Here is a 21872-nt window from a genome sequence, read left to right on the forward strand (position 1 = left end):
ATAATAAAATACTTTTTTGTTTGTTTTTGTGGGGCAATGAGGGTTAAGTGACTTGCCCAGGGTCATATAGCTAGTAAGTATAAAGTGTCTGAGGCCAGATTTGAACTCAGGTTCTCCTGAATCCAGGACTGGGGCCCCCATAAAATATTTTTAAAAATAAAACAAAAACACAAAAAAAGAGAAAAAAAGAAATGAAGATTATGTTAAAAAGTTATCAGTAAAAAATGAGTTATCAAAAGAAAAGAAGAGCCAGTTTTATATTGAGACTTAGAGGTACTACAGATAGACAGCCTCAGTATTACACTAGCAACTGTGGAATGTTGAAAGAACTTCCCTGATGTTCAGGGTTTTCAAGCCCTCTTTTTGGTGTCCTTGAAAACCAGGGCTGAATTTCCTTAGTTCATAGTATACCTCTGTCTCTGGAGCTCTCATAGTCAGCCTTTAAAAAATTGACCAGGGGCAGCTAGGTGGCACAGTGGGAAAAGCACTGGCCCTGGATTCAAGAGGACCTGAGTTCAAATCCGGCATCAGACACTTGACACTTACTAGCTGTGTTTTTTGCCCTGCAAAAAAAAAAGTGTTATATATAGATGCTTTTTTGGGAGAGCTGATTGTTAAATACTTATCAGCATGCTCTTGATTGCATATGGACTGGGTGTATTGTATGCCGCTTTGCTGTCATGTTTCCGAATGTGACCTCTCTTGATACTGCTGCATATTACTCTGTTATGGACATTCTGTAATGGGCCTACATGTATATTTGGGATGATCACCTATAACTATTTTGTATGCTATTTAAGGAATTCATACTTATATATTATAGTACTTTATATGGAATAAAGTAAAATTTTATATTTGCATTAAGAAATGCGAGTTATTTGCATGTAGATCTAAAGTGATCGCAATTTTTTAAAAAAACTGGGGAATAGACATGAGGGAATATTCCCATGGTATTTAGGGGCAAAGAATGAACCTTATTCATTCTCTTGCACAAACCCCATGGTGTGACTACATCTTCCAGTGGGCACTCTGATCATGGGAAATGATCCTAGTGTTTGAAGTTTAAAAAAATAAGGTGGGAGTCTTATAGGGATATTGAGGTACAGATGTGGCAAGGTAAAGGATACACAGAGAAGATGAAAAGTTGGCAGTTTCCTGAGCTCTAGCATCCTGTCCAGGTCATGGTCTTCATGGCCCAAGATTTTTGACTTTACCTAGTTGCTGTGCCAAGAAATCAACACTCCCCAGTCTGCCACTGTGCTGGGGTGGAAAGGGAAATGACTAAGCAAACCCTGTTCCAAATACTGGTATCTAACACCTTGTCATGAATGGACAGATGTGTCCCCCTTCCACTCCGTAGGGGACAAAGAGGGATTAAATGAGGAACCAATTTGTGCTACAGGAGGATATTTAGGGGTGATGACCATTGGGGAATGGGTGCCAAGAACTTTTAAGCTTGATCCAATCCCTTGTTACTTTCTTATTCTGTCTTATAGAATGCTTTTTGCTTGAATTTCAAGAATCACTTGCTTTGATGTGATCATTTGTTGGGGTTATCAGCTGTGCGAACCTATGGCTCTACTTTGGATCCAAATCCACTAAGCCCCTGCTCAATGATATGGTCAGACCAAAGCAGAGACTTGTCAGGTGACTTCCATTGTCAAGTATTCCTGAGCAAACTCCAAGTAATTATTATTTTTAATAAGAAATAAAGTTTATTGTTGGATAAATTTTTTTTCTTTTTTTTCTTCTCTCCCCCCCCCACCCTAGAGATGGCCACCATTAGACACAAATAGATGAGCGTATGTGTGTGTGTATGTAAAATTATTTTATACATACTTCTATTTATCAGCTCTTTCTCTGGATGCATATAGCATTTTCTTCATATATCCTTTGTATTTAATTTGGGTATTTATAATAGTCAAAAATGATTTATTTGTTCAGTCATTCTTTTTTTATTCTTATTCTTTTATTTTTGGAGGCAATCAGGGTTAAGTGACTTGTCCAAGGTTACACAGCTAGTAAGTGTCAAGAGTGTGAGATTAGATTTGAACTCAGGTCCCCCTGAAGCTAGAGCTGGTGCTTTATCCACTGTGCCACCTAGCTACCCCCAAAGTCATTCTTAAAACAATATTGCCATTACTATATACAATGTTCTCTTGGTTCTGCTCATTTCACTCTTCATTAAAGTCTTTCCATGTTTTTCTAAGATCATTGAGCTCATCATTTCTTATAGCATAGGAGAAGCTGTGGAAAAATTGGAACACTAATGCATTGTTGGTGGAGCTGTGAACTGATCCAACCATTCTGGAGAGCAATTTGGAATTATGCCCAAAGGGCTATAAAGTTGTGCATACCCTTTGACCCAGCAATACCACTTTTGGGTCTTTTCCCCAAAGAGATCATAAAAAAAGGGAAAAGGACCCACATGTACAAAAATATTTATAGCTGCTCTTTTTGTGCTGGCAAGTAATTGGAAATTGAGGGAATGTCCATCAATTGGGGAATGGCTGAACAAGTTGTGGTATATGAATGTAATGGAATTCTATTGTTCTGTAAGAAATGATGAGCAGGAGGAGTTCAGAGAAACATGGAAAGACTTGCATGAACTGATGAGTGAGATGAGCAGAACCAGAAGAACATTATACATAGTATCATCAACATTATGTGTTGATCAACTGTGATAGACTATATTCTTCTCACCAATCCAATGGTACAAGAAAGTTCCAAAGGACTCATGATGGAAAAGGCTCTCCAAATCCAGAAAAAAAAAAAGGAAATGTGGAATATGGATGCTGATTGGACCATAGTATTTCTTTTGTTTTTGGTACTGTTGGTTTTCTCTTTTGAAGTTTTTCCTTTTTGCTCTGATTCTTCTCTTATAACACGACTAATGCAGAAATATATTTAATGTTATTATGTATATATAACCTGCTGTCTAGGGGAGGGGGGGAGGGAGGGGAGGGAGGGAGAAAAATTTGAAATTGGAAATCTTATATAAACAAATGTTGAAAACTATTTCTACATGTAACTGGAAAATAAAATACTTTTATTTAAAAAAAAAAAAAGAATTGTTTGGCTTGGAGGCAGCTAGGTGGCTCAGTGGATAAAACACCAGCCCTAGATTCAAGAGGACCTGAGTTCAAATCTGGCCTCAGACAGTTGACACTTACTAGCTGTGTGACCCTGGGCAAGTCACTTAACCCTTACTGCCCCACCAAAAAAAAAAAAAAGAATTGTATGGCTTACAGGAATAAGGAGGTGACATTGCCTTTTAGTCTGGTTATGTTTAAGGTACTGAGTTCAACTGTTGATACCACAGCTCAGGGAAGACACTGATTAGCTTGGAAATCTCCAGCAGAACACAAGTGGAATGGCAAAAAGCCTTGAGTCCATGTTGTAGGTGATCAAGAACAGAACAAGCATTTAACCACCTACTGTGTGCCAGGCACTGTACCAAACACTTTACAAATATTCTCTCAGTTGATCCTTATAACAACCCTATGAGGATTATTATCTCTTATTTTACAGTTGAATAAATTGAGATAGTCAGAGGTAAAGTGATTTGCCCAGGGTCTCACAGCTAATAAAAGGCCTAGGGTTGGATTTGACCAGTCTTCCCCACTCCAGGCCCAGGACTCTAACCACTGGGATATCTAGGCAGCTAGGATCAATTAAGGAACCAAGGACGTTGAGCTTGAAGAAGAGAAGTGTTAAGGAACATTAACCCTGAATTTGTCTTTTTGTGTTGCTGTGTTTTCCAAAAACACTGGATCCAAAGTATACAGGAGGCCCGGAATGTGTCATGGACTAATCCCATGCCCAGAATCCCCAGATGACATAGTTTGTTGTTTGCATCCCAAACTGGAACCCCTGTATGTCTTTGGGAATCAAGACAGGTGCCAGTCAGTCTGCACAAGGCTGAAAAACTGCATGTGCAGCCAGGACCCTTGTAGATAAGCAAACCATCCTATCTTCAAGGTCTAGCAGTTCCCAAAGGAAAAGACCTTGGCTTTTGCCATTGCCTTGCTCCTCCCCTTCCAGAGGGTTTTTGTCCTTTTCCTACCTTTACTGCATCTTTCCCCCCTCCTGTGCCACACACCTTTAGGTGCAGATTCTGGTACCTCCTCCTTCCTTTGTTGTACTGTTTTAAATATGAAACCATTCAGCTCTTTGGGTTCATTCCTTTTATAATAAACCTAGCTGTCATGAAAGTGTCTCATGAAGTTGTGATTGCCTGTTGACAGAAGGGCAGCTTGGAGGGGTTGTTATAGTTATCTTCCTAGAATCAGAAATGCTTTTATATGGAAGATGGATTCGAATTGTTCTCCTTTGTACCCAAGAACATCAATAGGAACAACTGGTGAAAACTGCAAAGTGCCCGGATTAGAAGAAACCCTTTTTAACTATCAGAGCCACACAGAAATGGAATGGAATGTTTGGGGGAGAAAGGGGGTTTCCTCCTTATTGGGAGTCTTTAAACAAAGGCTAAGTGACCTCTTATTGGATATGTCAGAGAAGGGGTTTTTTTTTCATGTAGAGTTTGGACAAGATGGCTACTGTGATCACCAACAACTGTGAAATTCTCTCATTATGGATCAACTTCTTATTGGACTCGCAGATGAAACAAAAGTAATAAAAGCCAATACATAATTAAGGCGAAATTGCACGGTACAGACTGTACAATGCCTTGAGATTTCAGGCAGGAGAGAACAGTGCGGGTTGATCTAGTGTTAAGGGTTAAAATTCTAGCTAGTCTGTCTAAAATATCTAATGAGTGGTCGCCAATAAATTATAAGCTTTAGCAAGAGTTAGACTTTTAAGCATTTATTAAGGAGAATAAGAATTTGGTAAAGAGAGAGAGAAAGGCCTAGATTCCTATCTATTAAAGGGAGAGCACATTTCTAGCTCCGCTCTCCGCCAGAGTCCAGAGGAAAGAGGCCCGAGACTCCGCGCCAGTCTCTTCCTTCCTCCTCCCACTAGTCCGCGTCACTTCCTGATACCAAAGACAAGACTCCTGGTCTTGCCCTCAAAGACCTTCGCTTCATGGGCAGAACTCTTCTACAGTTAGTATCCAGCAGGTGGCGTTATTCCAATCGTTACAGTCCCCCCTGTTGTTCCTCAAGAAGCAAAATGTTTCCTTGACGGAACAGTAAAAAGAATATAATAACTATTGATAACTAATAATATGTGAACAACAATATAGAAAAGGAAGAGAGGAAAGTTTTGTCCAGAGGGGCGATTTTTTTTTGTCCTCATGAACTGACGCTTTGACATTAGTCTTGCAAAGGGAGGGCCTCTGCAGAGAATACATATTACAGATGGTGTATATTATAACAGAAAGAGAAAAACAAAAACAAAAACAAAAACAACAAATCAAAACTGTTCATTTAAAGTCTCTGAAAGTCTTTTCTTAGATGTCCTCTAGGTGTAGTCGTGGAATGGAAGTCTTTTCAGGGGTTGATGTGTGGATACTGGTAATCAGCCAGGAAATTTCCTACAAAATTGAGCTTAACACAACTTTAAAATAGCTTTGTCAATAATCAAATCAAACAATGAAAGTTCTCAAAAACATGTCTAAGGGAATTCAGAATCTTAGTTGTTACACATGAAACATATAATAAAACAAAAATTGAAACATTCTTTAAAATTATAATATTACTATAGTCCCCCCCTTATGGAGGGTAATTGAGAAGACAATTGCTGCGATATTAATTATTAAAAATAATTTTTTATCTTTGTTTCATCACTTTTTGCATCATCTGCCTAATTATCCTCATGCCATTATGAGAAATTTAAAAATCTAATATAATTGGTAACAGATGTCAAGGCCAAATTCAACACTGTATTTATCATGACACCTGAGATAATTATGGGGGTTACCATAAAAGAACAGAGAAATGATGGGATATGAGCATTCCCACACTTGAGCAGTATGTACTGCCCATACAGTATGCCAGGCTTAAAAGAGGTGGATGGAATATATGTCCATGCCACCGAACATATTGGAAGAAACTGAGTCAGACTTAATCAGATGCATGGGATTGAGATGTCCATGGCATCAGGCATATAGGAGGGAGCATAGAAGCCAGGTGTAGAAGTGAGATGGGTGGGATCAATACTTCCAGCCATCTGTACAATATTGTGGGGAAAAATAAAATAAAATATTAAACCAAGAGAATCCAACCTCAACATTTGTCAAAAGCCGTTCCCTTGGCCATACCTTGACTTCATGCATGTCTCCCCTCATGTGTATTCCTCTTGTGATTGGATGGCATCTTGGCCAACTGGCATCTGATAACTCAGAATAAAGGCAATTAATGTCTTAAATGATAAGTTCCCATAATCCAAGTCTCATATGTATTTAAAAATTGAGGATAATAAATGATTGCAAAAAATGTGAATACATCTTGACTCAGAACACAATATATAATTATGCAACAATTTCAAATAATACCCCTTTTTTAAAAACTTAGTATACAATTACTTTTGTGAAAAATCTGAATATATTTAAATACAAGTTAAAGCATAACAGAATCTCAAAGAACTTTTTTTTTTTGAAAATAGAAAACTTTTACAAATGTTCCCCTCTTTTTTTTTTTTTGGGAATATGCTTATCAAAAATAATACTTCTAGAATCAATTTACACTTGCCATGGCAACCAATTTGCCAGGGAAATGCTTTAAAGAGTTTGATCAAATAATCAGTTGAGAAAAAATAACAAAAACAAACAACTCAGAATATGGGAGCACAATACTCCTAGAATTAACATTGTATAATAAAATCAAAACCATCTTGCAATGTTTCAAAATTAGATAGACAAATGAATAGAAGAAAATACACATGGAACAATAAAAGACAATGAAATTCAAACTAAGGAAGTCTAAATGAATGTGAACTTAATATTAATAAGAGTATTATAAAATATAAACTTGATCACATGACTATAAAAAGCTTTTACAAATATTCTCCTTGTTTTAAAAACTAAATATAAGACACAATCTCAAAAGCATGAAAATCTCTATGAAAATAAACCCATACCATTAATTTCAAAATGTATATATAATAGCATAGAAATCCTATGTAACCTCTGAACTGACATTAATACTCTGAGTGAATTCAGAACACTTTTGATTCCGATATCTAAAATCCCCAACACTCGCATCAATACCTTGCTGCTTACTTCTACATTTCTCTAAAATATATACCCTTCCATGGCAAAAGAAGCAGAGTCTTGAACTATGTTGATGGTTGTCATTCTTATTCAGTTTAAGTTTTTCTTCTTTAACCCCTTTATATTGTCTGTCAGTCTTTTCACCATACAAATGCTTTATAAGATTACTAATTAAAGACAAAAGCAGGTTAGCAAAATTATGAACAAAACAAGCATATCTGGAATTTAAAGAGTTTTCTAAGATTGTCTCAAAAGCACAGCCAGGCCGGGGAAGGGCTGAGCCTGAAGCTGCAAATGCAGGTAGAAAAAGTTGAGCATGCGCCTCAGATCTCTGGACTTCCCAGGCAGGGGAAGCAATGGGCTTGGCCATAGGAGGAGTAGAGGGTGGGGTCTGGAGAGGAGGGGAGGGACCAGAGCAATTTGAATCAGACTTGATTTTGAACTCAGGCCTGGATTCCTCTTCCCCCACTTTGCCTCCAGGTGCTAGGGGATTAAAAGCTTCTAGAGGGTGGGTCATTGCCTCCAGGCATGCAAAATTAGAGCAACAATTAGTGTTAGAACTGGGAAAAGCTGCGGGAATCTCTTCAGGTTTCTCTGAAAAAGCATGGTTGGGAGAGGGAGAGATATTTCCTTGTGTGAGTAAGTTGCTGGCTCTTTTAACAAAAATAAAAAGAAAAATAGAAAATCCACAAAAACAAAGCATTAACATGATCTTATCTCCCATTTGTCTGGTTAAACAGACCAAAATCAAAAATAGGATAATTAGGGAGTTTAAAAGGTCCATTCGAAAAAATTCAAAGGAAAAACACAGCCAGTACACCAGTACTTAGCAGTTAAAGGGAGAGGGAGGGGAAATTTCTTACCCAACCAGCAGATCAGAAGAAGACTGAGGGTTAGCTTTCCTCTTCGTGGTCAGCCATCTGTTAAGGGTTAAAATTCTAGCTAGTCTGTCTAAAATATCTAATGAGTGGTCGCCAATAAATTATAAGCTTTAGCAAGAGTTAGACTTTTAAGCATTTATTAAGGAGAATAAGAATTTGGTAAAGAGAGAGAGAAAGGCCTAGATTCCTATCTATTAAAGGGAGAGCACATTTCTAGCTCCGCTCTCCGCCAGAGTCCAGAGGAAAGAGGCCCGAGACTCCGCGCCAGTCTCTTCCTTCCTCCTCCCACTAGTCCGCGTCACTTCCTGATACCAAAGACAAGACTCCTGGTCTTGCCCTCAAAGACCTTCGCTTCATGGGCAGAACTCTTCTACAGTTAGTATCCAGCAGGTGGCGTTATTCCAATCGTTACACTAGGCAGGGAAAATCTTCCCAGAGGGCATAGGGTCAGAGTGGGCCATAGAGGATGGTGCAGTTTGGATTGGATTTGTAGATTCTGTTTTCTCAAATTCCTTTACAGTGACAAATGCCTTTGTCAAACCCAGGAAAAATCTAATCAGGAAATGGAGCTACCGGGAAGTGTTTTCAGTGGAGTAAGAGATCTAGGCCCTAATTTTATGCTTTTTTGCAGGTGTATTAGTTTGCAGAGTGATGGGGCATTCTCACTAAGAATGAGTCCTGGTTGAAGCTGTCAGTAAGGCCCTTTAATAAATATCGTTGGGCAGATAGGTGGTATAGAATGTCCAGCCTGGAGTCCAGAAGACTCAGCTTCCTGAGTTCAAATATGGCCTCAGACACTAGCTGTGTGACCCTGAGCAAATCACTTAACACTGTTTACCTCAGTTTCCTCATCTGTAAAATGAACTGGAGAAGGAAATGGCAAACCACTCCAGTATCTTTGCCAAAAACAACATAAAAAAACAAAAACCCCCCAACCCAAATGGGGTCATGAAGAGTCAGACACACCAGAGAAAGACTGAGCAAAAAATTTAAATATGTTAATTTTATTGAGTCTTTTTTCTTTATATAACAGTCATCTCTTTTTGCCTTCCCTTTAAACTGACCCTTGTGATAAAGGAAAACAATTATGAAAAAAAAGTCTGGCCTACAGGCCCTATTTGACAAGGTGCACTTTTTTTGGGGGGGGGGGGGGAGTCTGGGGTTAAAGGTCAAGGGTTCAGATCTTACCACTAATACTTACCCGTTGTGTAACACTGATTTAACCTACTGATCTTCAGTCCCCTCATCTGGAAAGTGATGATATTGAACTATATGGCACCTAGATTGATTATCTATTAATTTAGAAATGAACAATTATTAAAGAATGTAAGAATGAAAGAAACCTTTGATAAAGTCTTTTCTCTGCACCAAGCTCTAAAGCTACACCCTGGAGACACGAGATCAAAGACAATCCTTGTCCTCAAAGAATTTCCATTCAAATGAGGAAGACCACACACAAAGTGGAGTGGGGTCCAGAGAAGGGCATTTTGATCAGGAAAGTCAAATAGTGAAAGAAGGCAACAGAACAAGCATTTATTATTATTATTATTATAGCTTAATCTGGGTGGGAGGGAAGTTAGGTCCAAGAGCAGCAGCAACTGTTTCTGGACTCACTGCAGGGATCCTGAAGCAGGGCTCTGTTTCTGAGGCAATGAGGCAAACAAGCAGCTCCCTGAGAAAGTAAGTATTGTGTATTGTGTGCTGTGTGCCATGTACCATGTTCTGTGTGCCATGTGCCATGTACCATGTACTGTGACCCTGGGAAAAGCCAAAATTGCACATCTCCATTCCTTGTCACACTGGACCCAGGTGGCTCTTGTGAGAACCAAGGTGCTACCCCCTGCTGAGAACTAGGGTACTGCCCCCTCATGAGAAGTATTTGACTAGAGTCCCATGTACTGTGTGCCATGTACTATGTGCCATGTACCATGTGCCGTTTGCCATGAACCATGTGCTGTGTTCTGGGTACCATGTATGGTGTGCTGTGTACTGTGTTCCATGTATCATGCACCATGTACTGTGTTCTGTGTGCCATGTGCCATGTAACATGTACTGTGTACAGTGTATCATGTACTGTGTACTATGTACCCTGTACTGTGTGGTACATAGTACATGATACATGGTAAACAATACATAGTACACATCACATGATATATGGTACACGGTATACAGTACACAGTACATGGTACATAGTACATGGTAACCATGATTTGATGGAGACAAGGAGGTCTCTCTTTACATCCTGGGGAAAGAAGATAGTGAATGAGAATTTCAAAGGGGCATTTGAGTTTGTTTATTCTCTTGGGGAATTAGTAATTAGAGACTGGTTCACTTTAAAGTCTCCATGTAATGTATACAATGTACCATGTACTGTGTACCATATACCAGGTTTTTCTCGGATCATCCTGTTTGTCATTTCCTATAGCACAAGACCATTACACTATAAGCATTCCTCAATTGATGGACATTCCCTTGATTCTCAATTCTTAGCCTCCACCAAGAGTTGCTATAGATATTTTTTGTACAATTTTCCCCCCTTTTCTCTTTTTCATGATTACTATTGTTAACTGTTTCCCTTCCATCCTATACCCTTCCCCATGATATTTATTCTATTATCCATCTTCTTTCATCCTATCACTCTTTTTTTTTGTTTGTTTGTTTTGTTTTTTTAGGCAAAAATTTTCCCCCCTTTTCTCTTTTTCATGATTACTATTGTTAACTGTTTCCCTTCCATCCTATACCCTTCCCCATGATATTTATTCTATTATCCATCTTCTTTCATCCTATCACTCTTTTTTTTTGTTTGTTTGTTTTGTTTTTTTAGGCAACGGGGTTAAGTGACTTGCCCACGGTCACACAGCTAGTAAATGTCAAGTGTCTGAGGCCGGATTTGAACTCAGGTACTCCTGAGTCCAGGGCCGGTGCTTTAACCACTGCGCCATCTAGCTGCCCCCATCCTATCACTCTTAAAAAGGGATTTGCTTCTGTCTGTCCCCTCCCCCAATCTGCCCTTCCTTCTTTTGCCCCTCTCTCTTTATCTCCTTCCCCTCCTATTTTCCTGCAGGGTTAGAGAGATTACTCCACCCAATTGAGTGTGTCCATTATTCCCTCCTTGAGCCAATTCTAATGAGATTGAGATCTTTGAGCCAATTCTGATGAGTGTTAGGGTCATTTACTGCCCAGATTAAATAGATTACTCCACCCAGTTGGGTGTGTCTGTTAGTCACTCCTTGAGGCAGCTCTGATGAGTTTAAGGTCTTTGAGCCTTTTCTGATGAGTGTAAAATTCATTTACTGCCCTGATCCTCTCCCATCTCTTCCCCCACTCCATAAGCCTTTTCCTGTTTCTTTCATGTAGGATTTCACCTCTGCCTTTCCCCTTCCCCCAGTGAATTCCCTTCACCCCTCAATTTAACCCTAAAGATGTCATCACCTAGCTTGGTGACACAGTGGACAAAGCATCAGCCCTGGACCCAGGGGGATCCCAGCCAAAACCTGGCCTCAGACACAAGACAGTCACCCACTGTACGACCCCAGGTATGTCCCCCAGCTCCAATTTTTTATGGTTCTCTAGGGTCTTGTATTTGAAAGTCAAATTTGCCATTCAGTTCAGGTCTTTTCATCTGAAAGTCTTCTTTTTCACTAAAGTCCCATTTTTTCCTCTGAAAGATTATGCTGAGCTTTGCTGGGTAGGTGATTCTTGGTTGTAATCCCATTTCCTTTGCCCTCTGGAATAACAGCTTCCATGCCCTCTGGTCCTTAAATGTAGAAGCTGCTAGATCTTGTGCTATCCTGACTGGGGCTCCACAGTACTTGAATTCTTTCTTTTTTGGCAGCTTGCAATATTTTCTCCTTGACCTGAGAGCTCTGGAATTTGGTTATAAAATTCTTAGGAGTTTTCCTTTTGGGATCTCTTTCTGGAGGTGATTGGTGGATTCTTTCAATTTCTATTTTAGCCGCTTCTTCTAGAATTTCAGGGCAATTTTCTCTGAGAATATCTTAGAAGATGATGTCTAAGCTCTTTCCTTGATCATGGTTTTCAGGTAGACCAATAATTTTCAAATGATCTCTCCTGGACCTATTTTTCAGGTCGGCAGTTTTCTCCAGAAGATATTTCACATTGCCCTCTATTTTTTAATTCATTTTGATTTGCCTTATTGTGTCTTGGTTTCTCATAAAGTCACTGGCTTCCATTTGTTCAATCCTCATTCTTAGGCAATTATTTTCTTCAGAGAGCTTTTGTACTTCCTTTTCCATTTGGCCAATTTGACTTTTTAAGCTGTTGATTTTTTTCTCATGTCTTTCCTGCATCTCCCTCATTTCTCTTTCCATTTTTTCCTCTACCTCTCTAACTTTATCTTCAAAGTCCTTTTTGAGCACCTCTATGGCCTGAGACCAATTTGTATTTTTCTTGGGAGTTTTAGATATAGGGGCCCTGATGTTGACATCTTCCTCTGAGGGTGCACCTCAGTCTTCCTTGTTACTGAAGAAACTTTCTATTGTCCTCACCTCTCTCTGTCTGCTCATCTTGCTTTTCTTTTACTTTCTTTTACTTGACTTTTAGCTCCTGAAAGTAGGTATGATTTAAGAAAGATCAGGTTCTTCACTCGCTTGGCCTATTCCTTGGTCTGTAGATGACCCCAGACCAACTTGCTAATCAACCAGCTTTGTGTGTTGTGGTTGTCAGCTCTGATAAGCCTGTGCCCCTCTCCCACCTGGGCCACTGCTACTCAAGCCCACCTCCTGGTTTTTGGCAGGGGTGAAAAATCCAAGTTCTGCCTCAGCACCAGCATAGACCCCTGTAGTCTCCCCCCTGCCCAGGGCTCAGCCCTCTCACCAGACTGTGAGCTTAGTTCCAGACGACACTGGTGCTTCAGCTGATTCAGAGGCTCTGGGGGTCTCCTTCTCTGGTGAGGCCTTCCTGGGACTGGATCTGTGTCAGGGTGACTATGGGGTTGGGTTCGATTCCTGTATCAGCATAGCAGCTCCCTCCTTCTGACCTTCCAAGCCGTTCTTGGTTAGAAGATGATTTCAGCACATTCTTCTGTGAGTTTTGCTGCTCCAGGCATTTTCCTATGGCATTATTTGGATGTTTTTGGAGTGATCGTGTCATGAGTTCGAGAGTTTACTGCCTTTCCTCCGCCATCTTGGCTCCACCCCCAGTCCAGAACTCAAAACTTTCAATAAAACTCTTTATTATTATTTTTAAAAAAATGTTTAAAAGCCTAAACTGTTGCTGAATTTGTAAGTAAACCTTAGCTAATTCTCCCCCCCACACTGGGGGTGTGGGGCAGTTAAGGTAAATTTTAAACATCACACTCTGGTGTACAACAGCCCTACAACATTTAGATATAGAAAATAAACAGTAGGGAGGGAGGAAGGAAGGAAGAAACAAGTCTTGCTCTCAAGGAACTTAGATTCTATTGGAGGAGAAAACATGTACATGTTTTATACAGAAAAATTAAAAATAATTGTAAGGTAGTAAAATAAAGGAGTTAGAAAAAATGAGGTGTGTGTGTTTGTGTGTGTGTTAGAATGATCAGCAAAGGCTTCAAATCAAAGGTGATGTTTGAAATGACTCCCGAAGGAAGTAAAGAAAGTGCAGGTGAGGAAGGAATGAATTGTGTGTGTGTGTGTGTGTGTGTGTGTGTGTGTGAATTACCCCTGGACCCATGTCACATGGATCTCTTAGAATTAGTTTTACTGTATTATCCAGGGCACTAATGTATAATGAGTCTGGAAAGACAGTTAAGAGCAAGGCTGTGAAGGGTTTTTATTAGATTAGGGAAGTAATAGGTGACACAGTGGTTAGAGCTCTGGACTTGGAATCAAGAAGACTAGAATTCAAATCTGCCTCAGACACTTACTAGTGTGAATCTAGGCAAGTCACTTAACCTTTGCCTCAGTTCCCTTATCTATAAAATTGGATAATTATAGCACTTGCCTCCCAGGGTTGTTGTAGGGATAAAATGAAATAATTGTAAGGTGTTTTGTATACTTTAAAGCTCTATGTAAATGCTAGATATTACTATTATTAATGGGGAGCTACAGGAGTTTATTGACTAGTGACATGCAGATTATTATTATTCATTATAATATATAATTATTATTAATTAATTATTATATTATCAATTACTAAAGATTTTTAGGGAAAACCCCTTCCAGATCTACATCTATGATCTTATGATCCTACTAGTCTCCCACTTTTTGGCCACGAGTGAGGAGGTACCCAATACACTTGCCTCTTATTCTAAAATTCAGCTATCTATTCCTTTTCTCTAGAAAGTACCCGAGTCAGATAAGGGAACGGGCCGGGATTTAGGCCACACTCTGAGGACTACATCTTCCAGCAGCCCCTGCGCCCAATAGGGGCCGGATGAATGACGGGACCGCGGCGGTAGTGACGTAAGCCGAGGGCGGGTAATTTCGACTGGCGGGAGAAGAGCGGTTACCGTTGGCTGTGGCTGTTTCTGGATCCGCAGCCTCTGGAGCCGCGATGGCTCAGCCAGACCGGTGGTCTTCGCGTTTGGTCGAGATGAAAGTGAGTGCGGCGGGACTTCGCCCGCGAGCGGAGGGGGCGGCACTGGGGGTCCTGGGGTTTTCGGGGCGTGGAAGCCGCCAGGCTCCTGAGGAGCCCCGGGCCAGCCCGCGGTCACTGCTGGGAACGGGAGGTCTGAGGGGAGGCGGGGCGGCCGCTCCCGACCCAGGGAGCGCTGGGCTTGGCCTTTAGACCCCACCCCCACCCCTTCTACGTATTAGGTGAAATCCCGCCTCTTGACACTTCTCTTCGCCTGTCTGCCTCAGTGTTATCACCTGTAAAATGGGGATAATCGAACTCCCACCCCCTCCCCCCGGCTTGTGGTGAGGACTGAGTGAAAATAGTGTGTGAAGAGCTTAGCTCCGAGATGACTTAGCTATGCCCTGTCCTAGGTGCTGGAGAGGCCAAGACAAAGAGGAAACCACCCCTGCCCCAGAGAAACTTGCATTTAACGGGGAGAGGGGTCCCCCCAGGACTGTGTGTTTGCAAATAGAGTCATACAAAATGCCTTTAAATTTTATTAGAAAGTTATATAACAAGTCTTTGTGTTTATGTATATGAGGTTCTAAGTACAACGGTAGCTGTTTAATTCCTGTTCCTTTCTTTCTCATTTAAATTATACGTACACGTATCTAGAATTTAGATATAATTAGTATATAGTATTAGTATAGTATATAGTATATGTCTCTATGTGCATACACAATTTAAATATATGTATACATATATATGTATATATAGGTTTGTTGTGTAGATAAAGTGAAATAATTGTAAAGTGCTTTGCAAACCTTATTATAAATACTAGCTACTATTTTTTTTTTTAGTGAGGCAGTTGGGGTTAAGTGACTTACCCAGGGTCACACAGCTAGTTAAGTGTTAAGTGTCTGAGGCCACATTTGAACTCAGGTCCTCCTGAATCCAGGGCCGGTGCTCTATCCACTGCGCCATCTAGCTGCCCCAATACTAGCTACTATTAAGGGATGCTATCAGAGTTTATTGAATATGGTAGTGACATGCAGATTATTATTAGTGAGCACATATCAATTATTAAAGAAAATTTCATATATAATTATATATTGGATGTTGCTTATGTATCCCATATGTAATTGCATTTAAAATCCCTTATGTATAATTATATATTTGTATATTACATAATCTTTAATTATACTCTATAATTAATTTCTATTGTATTGTAGTTTTGTCTGTCATTTTCGAAGAGGACCATGACATCAGAGCGATGTCATGACTTGCAGTGAATTGGATTTAAGTGAGGGAGGGCTGTGAAAAGTTTCCAACCTCTCTGTCTCCTCCAGAGCCATCTGGGTCCAGTGGAAAGATAGTTATTCGAATGACTGGAGATGGCCCTGGATGTGGGTTTTTTTTTGTTTTTTTTTTTGGCAGGGCAGTGGGGGTTAAGTGACTTGCCCAGGGTCACACAGCTAGTAAGTCTTAAGTGTCTGAGGCCGGATTTGAACTCAGGTACTCCTGACTCCAGGGCCAGTGCTCTATCCACTGTGCCACCTAGCTGCCCCAGGCAACTCTCTAAGAATATTAAGTTGTTGAACAGGTGCTGCTCTGCCTTGTTTAGGGGAGTTTTCTCACTAGGAGTTTCTGCTCTAATGAAGTCACCTTTGGCTCTCTGTGTCTTCCTGTGCTAATGGTACACTCTTGGGCAGACATTGGCAGAACTAGGAGGAAATACTATCAATGAAGCGGCTTCTGGAACCCTTCTGGTGTCTTTGGTGGAGTTAAACCCCATTTTCCAGGATACCCTGAACCCTTTCAAAATGGGAAATGGCCTGGTGTGAAGTGCTCTGGACTATCTCTGTGAGGCTGTTTAGGTTCTAGCAGCAACAGTGATAGCTCACATCCTATGAGACTTTAAGTTTTATAAATAAGTGCTTCCTGATTCACAGTAACCTTGAGAGACATTTGAACTATTTTCTTCATTTTGCAGATGAGGACACCAAAGATCAGAGAGGTATATTGGCTTACCTAAGGCAGCATAACTTTTAAGTAGCAGAGCTTGAATTCAAATTTAGGTTTTTCTCCACTTTAAGTTTGGTATGGTCTCCCTGGGCTGCCTTCTCCACTCATTCACCATGTAGGCTTAGACAAATTAATTTTCCTCCAACAAGCATTCAGTGATTGCTGTGTCCTGGGAGCACAAATACATGCAAAAATAAAGATGGTCCCTGGTCTCAAGAAGCTTATATTCTAACTGAGGGAGGTTCAGTTCAGTTGTTTTTCACTTGTGTCCAACTCTTCATGACCTCATTTAGAGTTTTCTTGGCAAAGATACTGAAGGAGTTTGCCATTTCCTTCCCTATTTTACAGATGAGGGAACTGAGGCAAGCAGGGTTAAGTGACTTGCCCAAGGTCACACAGCTAGTAAGTGTCTGAAACTCAGGAAGCTGAGTCTTCCTCATGCCAGGCCAGGCACTCTATCTACTACTCTATCAGCTAGCTGGAAGCAATACCTAAAAGGAAGCTGAGAAATGTGTGAGGAGGTTGTTGTGGGGATGATGAGATCTGCAGAGTGAGAAGACAAGAATGGGAGGGAGCCCCAAAAGTAAATGTCTTAATTTCCTCAGCTGTAAAGTTAGAAGAATCCCTATGTTAGTTTCTTTACAGATTGTGGTGAGAATTTGAGATGACAGATGTAAGAGTACCAAAGAATGTATACAGTGCTATATAAATGTAAGGTATTATTTGAAAGTATGAAATCATGTTTCAAAATAATATTCAGTTGGTCAATCAATAAGCATTTAATAATCACACATGCCAAGTATTGTTAAACTCTGGGGATTTCAAAGAAAGGCAAAAATAGGTTGCATTTCAGTGGGGGAGACAACACGTAAATAACTAGGTACGTTCCATTACAATATAAATAGAAGATAATTTTCGCAAAGAAAACCATTAGAAACTTGGATTTTAGCTTTGATTTCTACTGATTTTTACATAACATTGTGTTATCCTGGGCAAGTCACCTTTGTGTGCCTCAGTTTCCTCAACTATAAAATGGGGATAATAGCACCTACCTTACAGGGTTATTGTGAAGATCAAGTGAGATTGTATGACATACAGTGGATGCTATGGAAATACTTATTCCCTTCCCTTCCTCTTTTCCCTGTAATTAGATTTTGAAATCTTCTATAATAGAACCTTGCCTTTTGGATTTCTTGAGCATGGTAAAGATTATGTTTCCTGGACAACTCTTCCTGGCCTGATTGTTTCTCTAGCCAATCTGTCTGACAGCCCTTCCAGCTCTTGCTGGCCCTAGTCTTTCCTAAGTCTGTTAGCCCTATTATTTAGTGTTGTGTGGTGGAAATCCAGTAGATTTCCAGTCAGTAGGCCTGGTTTCATATCCCATTATCACATGAGGCAAGGCATTTAATAAAAAATAAGGGGCTTTGTAATCGTGCTAATTAGGGTTTGTAAAATGCTTCGCATGCATGATCACATTTGATTCTTTTTTTTGTTTGTTTTTTGTGGGTTTTTTTGTGGGACAATGAGAGTTAAGTGACTTGCCCAGGGTCACACAGCTAGTAAGTGTCAGGTGTCTGAGGCCAGATTTAAACGCAGGTACTCCTGAATCCACGACTTGTGCTTTATCCACTTTGCCACCTGGCTGCCCCAGATCACATTTGATTCTTATAACAACCCTGTGAAGTAGGTATTATGGTGGTTTTGTCCCCATTTTCTGATAAGGAAATTGAGGCTTAGAGAGCTTCGTTGACTTACCCATGGTCATGTGGTTATTAAGTATCAGAAGTTGAATTCACAACCACAGCTCTTATTCCCAAAGTTCATTTTTCTTTCAGTTTAACTATGTAACCATCTATGGCCTTCATTTTCTCAACTATGAAATGAGGTTTTTGAACTAGATGATCTCTTATGGTATAGCATTTTGATGATCCACCTCTTTGTTGGTTAGTACTGTTCTGTCTGGGTAGCCAGAGCGGAGGAGCAGAGGAGGCATGCTAGGATTGGTGAGATGGATGCCTCAAGCAACAGGGTAGAACACTGAAAAGGTGAGAAGACGAAATGTACTGGTATATTCTTTCCTAGGGGATCAAGAAGGAATGTCTAATGCAGGGTAAAATGTTTCATTTTATGAAGATTTGTTGGATAATACTAATGATCATGTTTGTTTCCTAACTAATTTAGAAACTTTGAAGTATTTTTGATGTATTTTTATATTTCAGGCAGTAGATGATTTGCTGAGATGTGGGATTTGTTTTGATTATTTCAACATTGCCATGATCATTCCTCAGTGTTCACATAACTGTAAGTATGGGAATGTTTTCTTGTGAGTGTGTATGAGATGTACTCTTCTCTCCATTAAATGGTATTTAGCATTGACAACTTGGGGTACTGCAGTGAAATACATTTCTGGTATATAGCTCCTATTTAATAGATTTTATAATGTTTCTGTTTTGTCTTTTCACTCTTTTATTATTTCTTGATGTTTTTATTACTTTTATAGCATTGGAGATAATAAAGATTTTGGTCATGCCACAAGGTATTTTGTTGTCAAACACTCATAGAACAGGGCTAACATTAAGCTCAACTTTTTAAAAAAAGGTATATAAAATTGGAGGACAAAATTGGCTAGCCAGTTTAATTCATTCTCGAGTTAGAATTATGGTTTGAAAATCTTTATACAATTAAGACAAATTTGCATAATTTTTTTTTTTCAGTGAGAGAATTCCAGACATTAAATATCAATTTCAGCTGGTTTTTCCCTTCATTTGATGGCTGATTCTGGAAGGAGTCATGTGTTGACATGTATTTATTCTTTTGTTCCTTCTTCCAATGAATAAAATTTGAGGAATGCCAATTGTTTAAAATTTTTTCTGTACTAACTTAAAGTATTTAGAATGAAGATGCTATTCATTGTCCCGATTTTCAGGTCCTAGTTGTTCAGTTTTTGTATCAACTGGACCTAGCCTTTCCCATCTTTTTATGTTAGGTGGGGGAACATGGAAAATTTTTGCCAGAATTTGGCTTGCAACTGATGAAATGTTTGATGAGAGATAGTGTTTGACAAAAACAAAAATGAAGAAGAAATAAGGTAAGAAGGTTATCTTCTCTATTGATGAAAGATGCTAGAGATAGATAGCCAACTTTTAGTTATTCATTATAATTGAATGAAAAATGGCATGCTAATTGAAATCCAATGACAATTCCCAAACCTCACAATATTCATTAATTCAAACACTATCTCTCATCAAACATTTCATCACAGCTGTACCTAGTTGCAGTATAAATTTGAATTAATGTAATTCTTTTTCCAAGAGGGATAATGGATGGGGCCTTTAACTTCCACAACTGTTCAGATGTCCAAAAGTAATAGTTTATTTTATGAACCTTTTGTTTCTACCCTCTGAAATTCTGGACCTTCAGTAGGTCCTTGTTTTTAATGATAAGAGAATAAAATACTATTTCTCCCGGTTTCCCTCAAATCTCAAGGTAGCTTTGTTGTTTTAATGACATAAGTGCTTTCAGTGACTTAGGAGAGTTGGTTTAGTTGTTTCACACAACATTCATTGGACGTTCAGCTATTGTTGCTCTGGGTGAACTGGAATCAGTGACCTAAGGGCCTAGCCATTTATGAACACTGAACTTTTCTGGAATGTTCTACTTTTCTATTCTACTCCCTTTTTTGTTTTTCTTTTGCTCTAATTCATTTGCAGTAGCGAGTACTGCATTTACAATTCATTTATGATTGTCACATTTGCAAAGGGTACATAAATTGATTCAGACTCATGCAATTAGAGAATATTTATGCTATACTGATTTTCCACACATAAATCCCATGAAATGGAAAACTGTCTACTCGTAATGCTAATAATAATTTTCTTAGTAAGCTGTACAGTTTCTTTCTCCTTGTAAATAAAGATCCTCAAAATATCTGTTCCTAGGTTGCTACTTTAAAATAAATGCTATATTGTTAAATCAGGGGTAGGAAGCACCATTTTTCTCTTGAGAGCTCTTGCCCCACAAGGGAAAAAAATATAAATGGAGGACTTCACTGTTTAAGTGAATTAATGGGTTTTTTTTAGAATCAATATAGAGAAATAATATATTTCTTTCAATGTGTTTTTTTTTTTTTTTAGTGAGGCAATTGGGGTTAAGTGACTTGCCCAGGGTCACACAGCTAGTAAGTGTTAAGTGTCTGAGGCCGGATTTGAACTCAGGTACTCCTGACTCCAGGGCCAGTACTCTATCCACTGCGCCATCTAGCTGCCCCTCAATGTGTTTTTAAATGAAAAGAACTGTATTTAACAAATAGTAATAAATATATTTCATCATTTAAAGGGGTGGAAGGGAGAAGGAGAGCATTTAGAAGGAAAACAAAGTAAGGAGAAAATCAGGCTTGAGAAGCTCAGTATATTCTGAGTGCAGATTGGAAATTGTCGTCACCATCATTTGGAAGCTTTTTATTAGTTTTCCAACATCATTAGTACTTTCCTATCTGGAACCATACTTTTTGCTTTCATTCCAAAACTTTATGGTTGATTCCTGAAATAAAGCATTATTTTCTCATGGAACTGAGTCTAACAAACAACTTAGGAATTAGACATATAAGTCAGAACTTTAGGGAATGTTGCTCCCTTTTGATAGTCATAAAGTTACTGAAAGTAAAAGCTGAAAGTGGCTTTGATCATCTAATTCTATCCTTCTCATTTTATAGATGAAGAAAACGAGGCCGAGAGAGGTTGTGTTTCACTTGCTCATAAGAAATTCAGCGGGACCCAAACACAGGCTTTCTGACCACAACTCTGTTGTTCTTAACATCCTTATTGAGAGTTTAGAGTTGCCTTTCAGCAATGCTTGAAAAGTACATTAAAATTAGCCTATATTTTATAATTTGGGGGCTTTTCCCTTTCTGCACATTTGATCCTTATTGGGTCTTAGTGGGGAGAATGCCAAAGTCACAAGTTAAAAACACTCTTCAGAAAAAAGAATGAGCCAAGCCACCATTCAGAGCAATTCAATTGCCTTAACAAATATGCAGAGACCTTACTTTGAATGGAATAGCCACTGAATCCACCAGGGGATGGATACTCCCTTCTCTGCACTGCATCTCACCAATGTATATTTGGCAGTAGTCTGATAAAGTTGAAATTAAACCAAAGGCTGGGGATACAAAGAAAGGTAAAAACAGTTCCTACTGTCAGAAAACTCATGTTCTAATGGGAGAGACAATAGGTAAACACCTATGTACAAACAGGATATAAACAAGAAAACCCTTCTCAGCAATTATATATGACTCC

General features: G+C 39.3%; 1 protein-coding gene across 3 annotated transcripts in view; it reads left to right on the plus strand.

Moving 5' to 3' along the window:
* The first annotated feature begins 14490 nt into the window (after positions 1–14490).
* RAD18 (RAD18 E3 ubiquitin protein ligase) overlaps positions 14491–21872 on the plus strand; it is a 132484-nt gene continuing 125102 nt past the window's right edge. For all 3 annotated transcript variants that reach the window (XM_043975450.1, XM_043975448.1, XM_043975449.1), the window contains exons 1-2: positions 14491–14595; positions 18798–18879. In XM_043975450.1, the coding sequence (XP_043831385.1) occupies positions 14551–14595; positions 18798–18879 (127 nt within the window). In that variant the 5' untranslated portion in view covers positions 14491–14550. The remainder of the gene's footprint in view (positions 14596–18797; positions 18880–21872) is intronic.

This window comes from Dromiciops gliroides, chromosome 1 (genome assembly GCF_019393635.1).
Source record: "Dromiciops gliroides isolate mDroGli1 chromosome 1, mDroGli1.pri, whole genome shotgun sequence".
Taxonomy (NCBI): domain Eukaryota; kingdom Metazoa; phylum Chordata; class Mammalia; order Microbiotheria; family Microbiotheriidae; genus Dromiciops; species Dromiciops gliroides.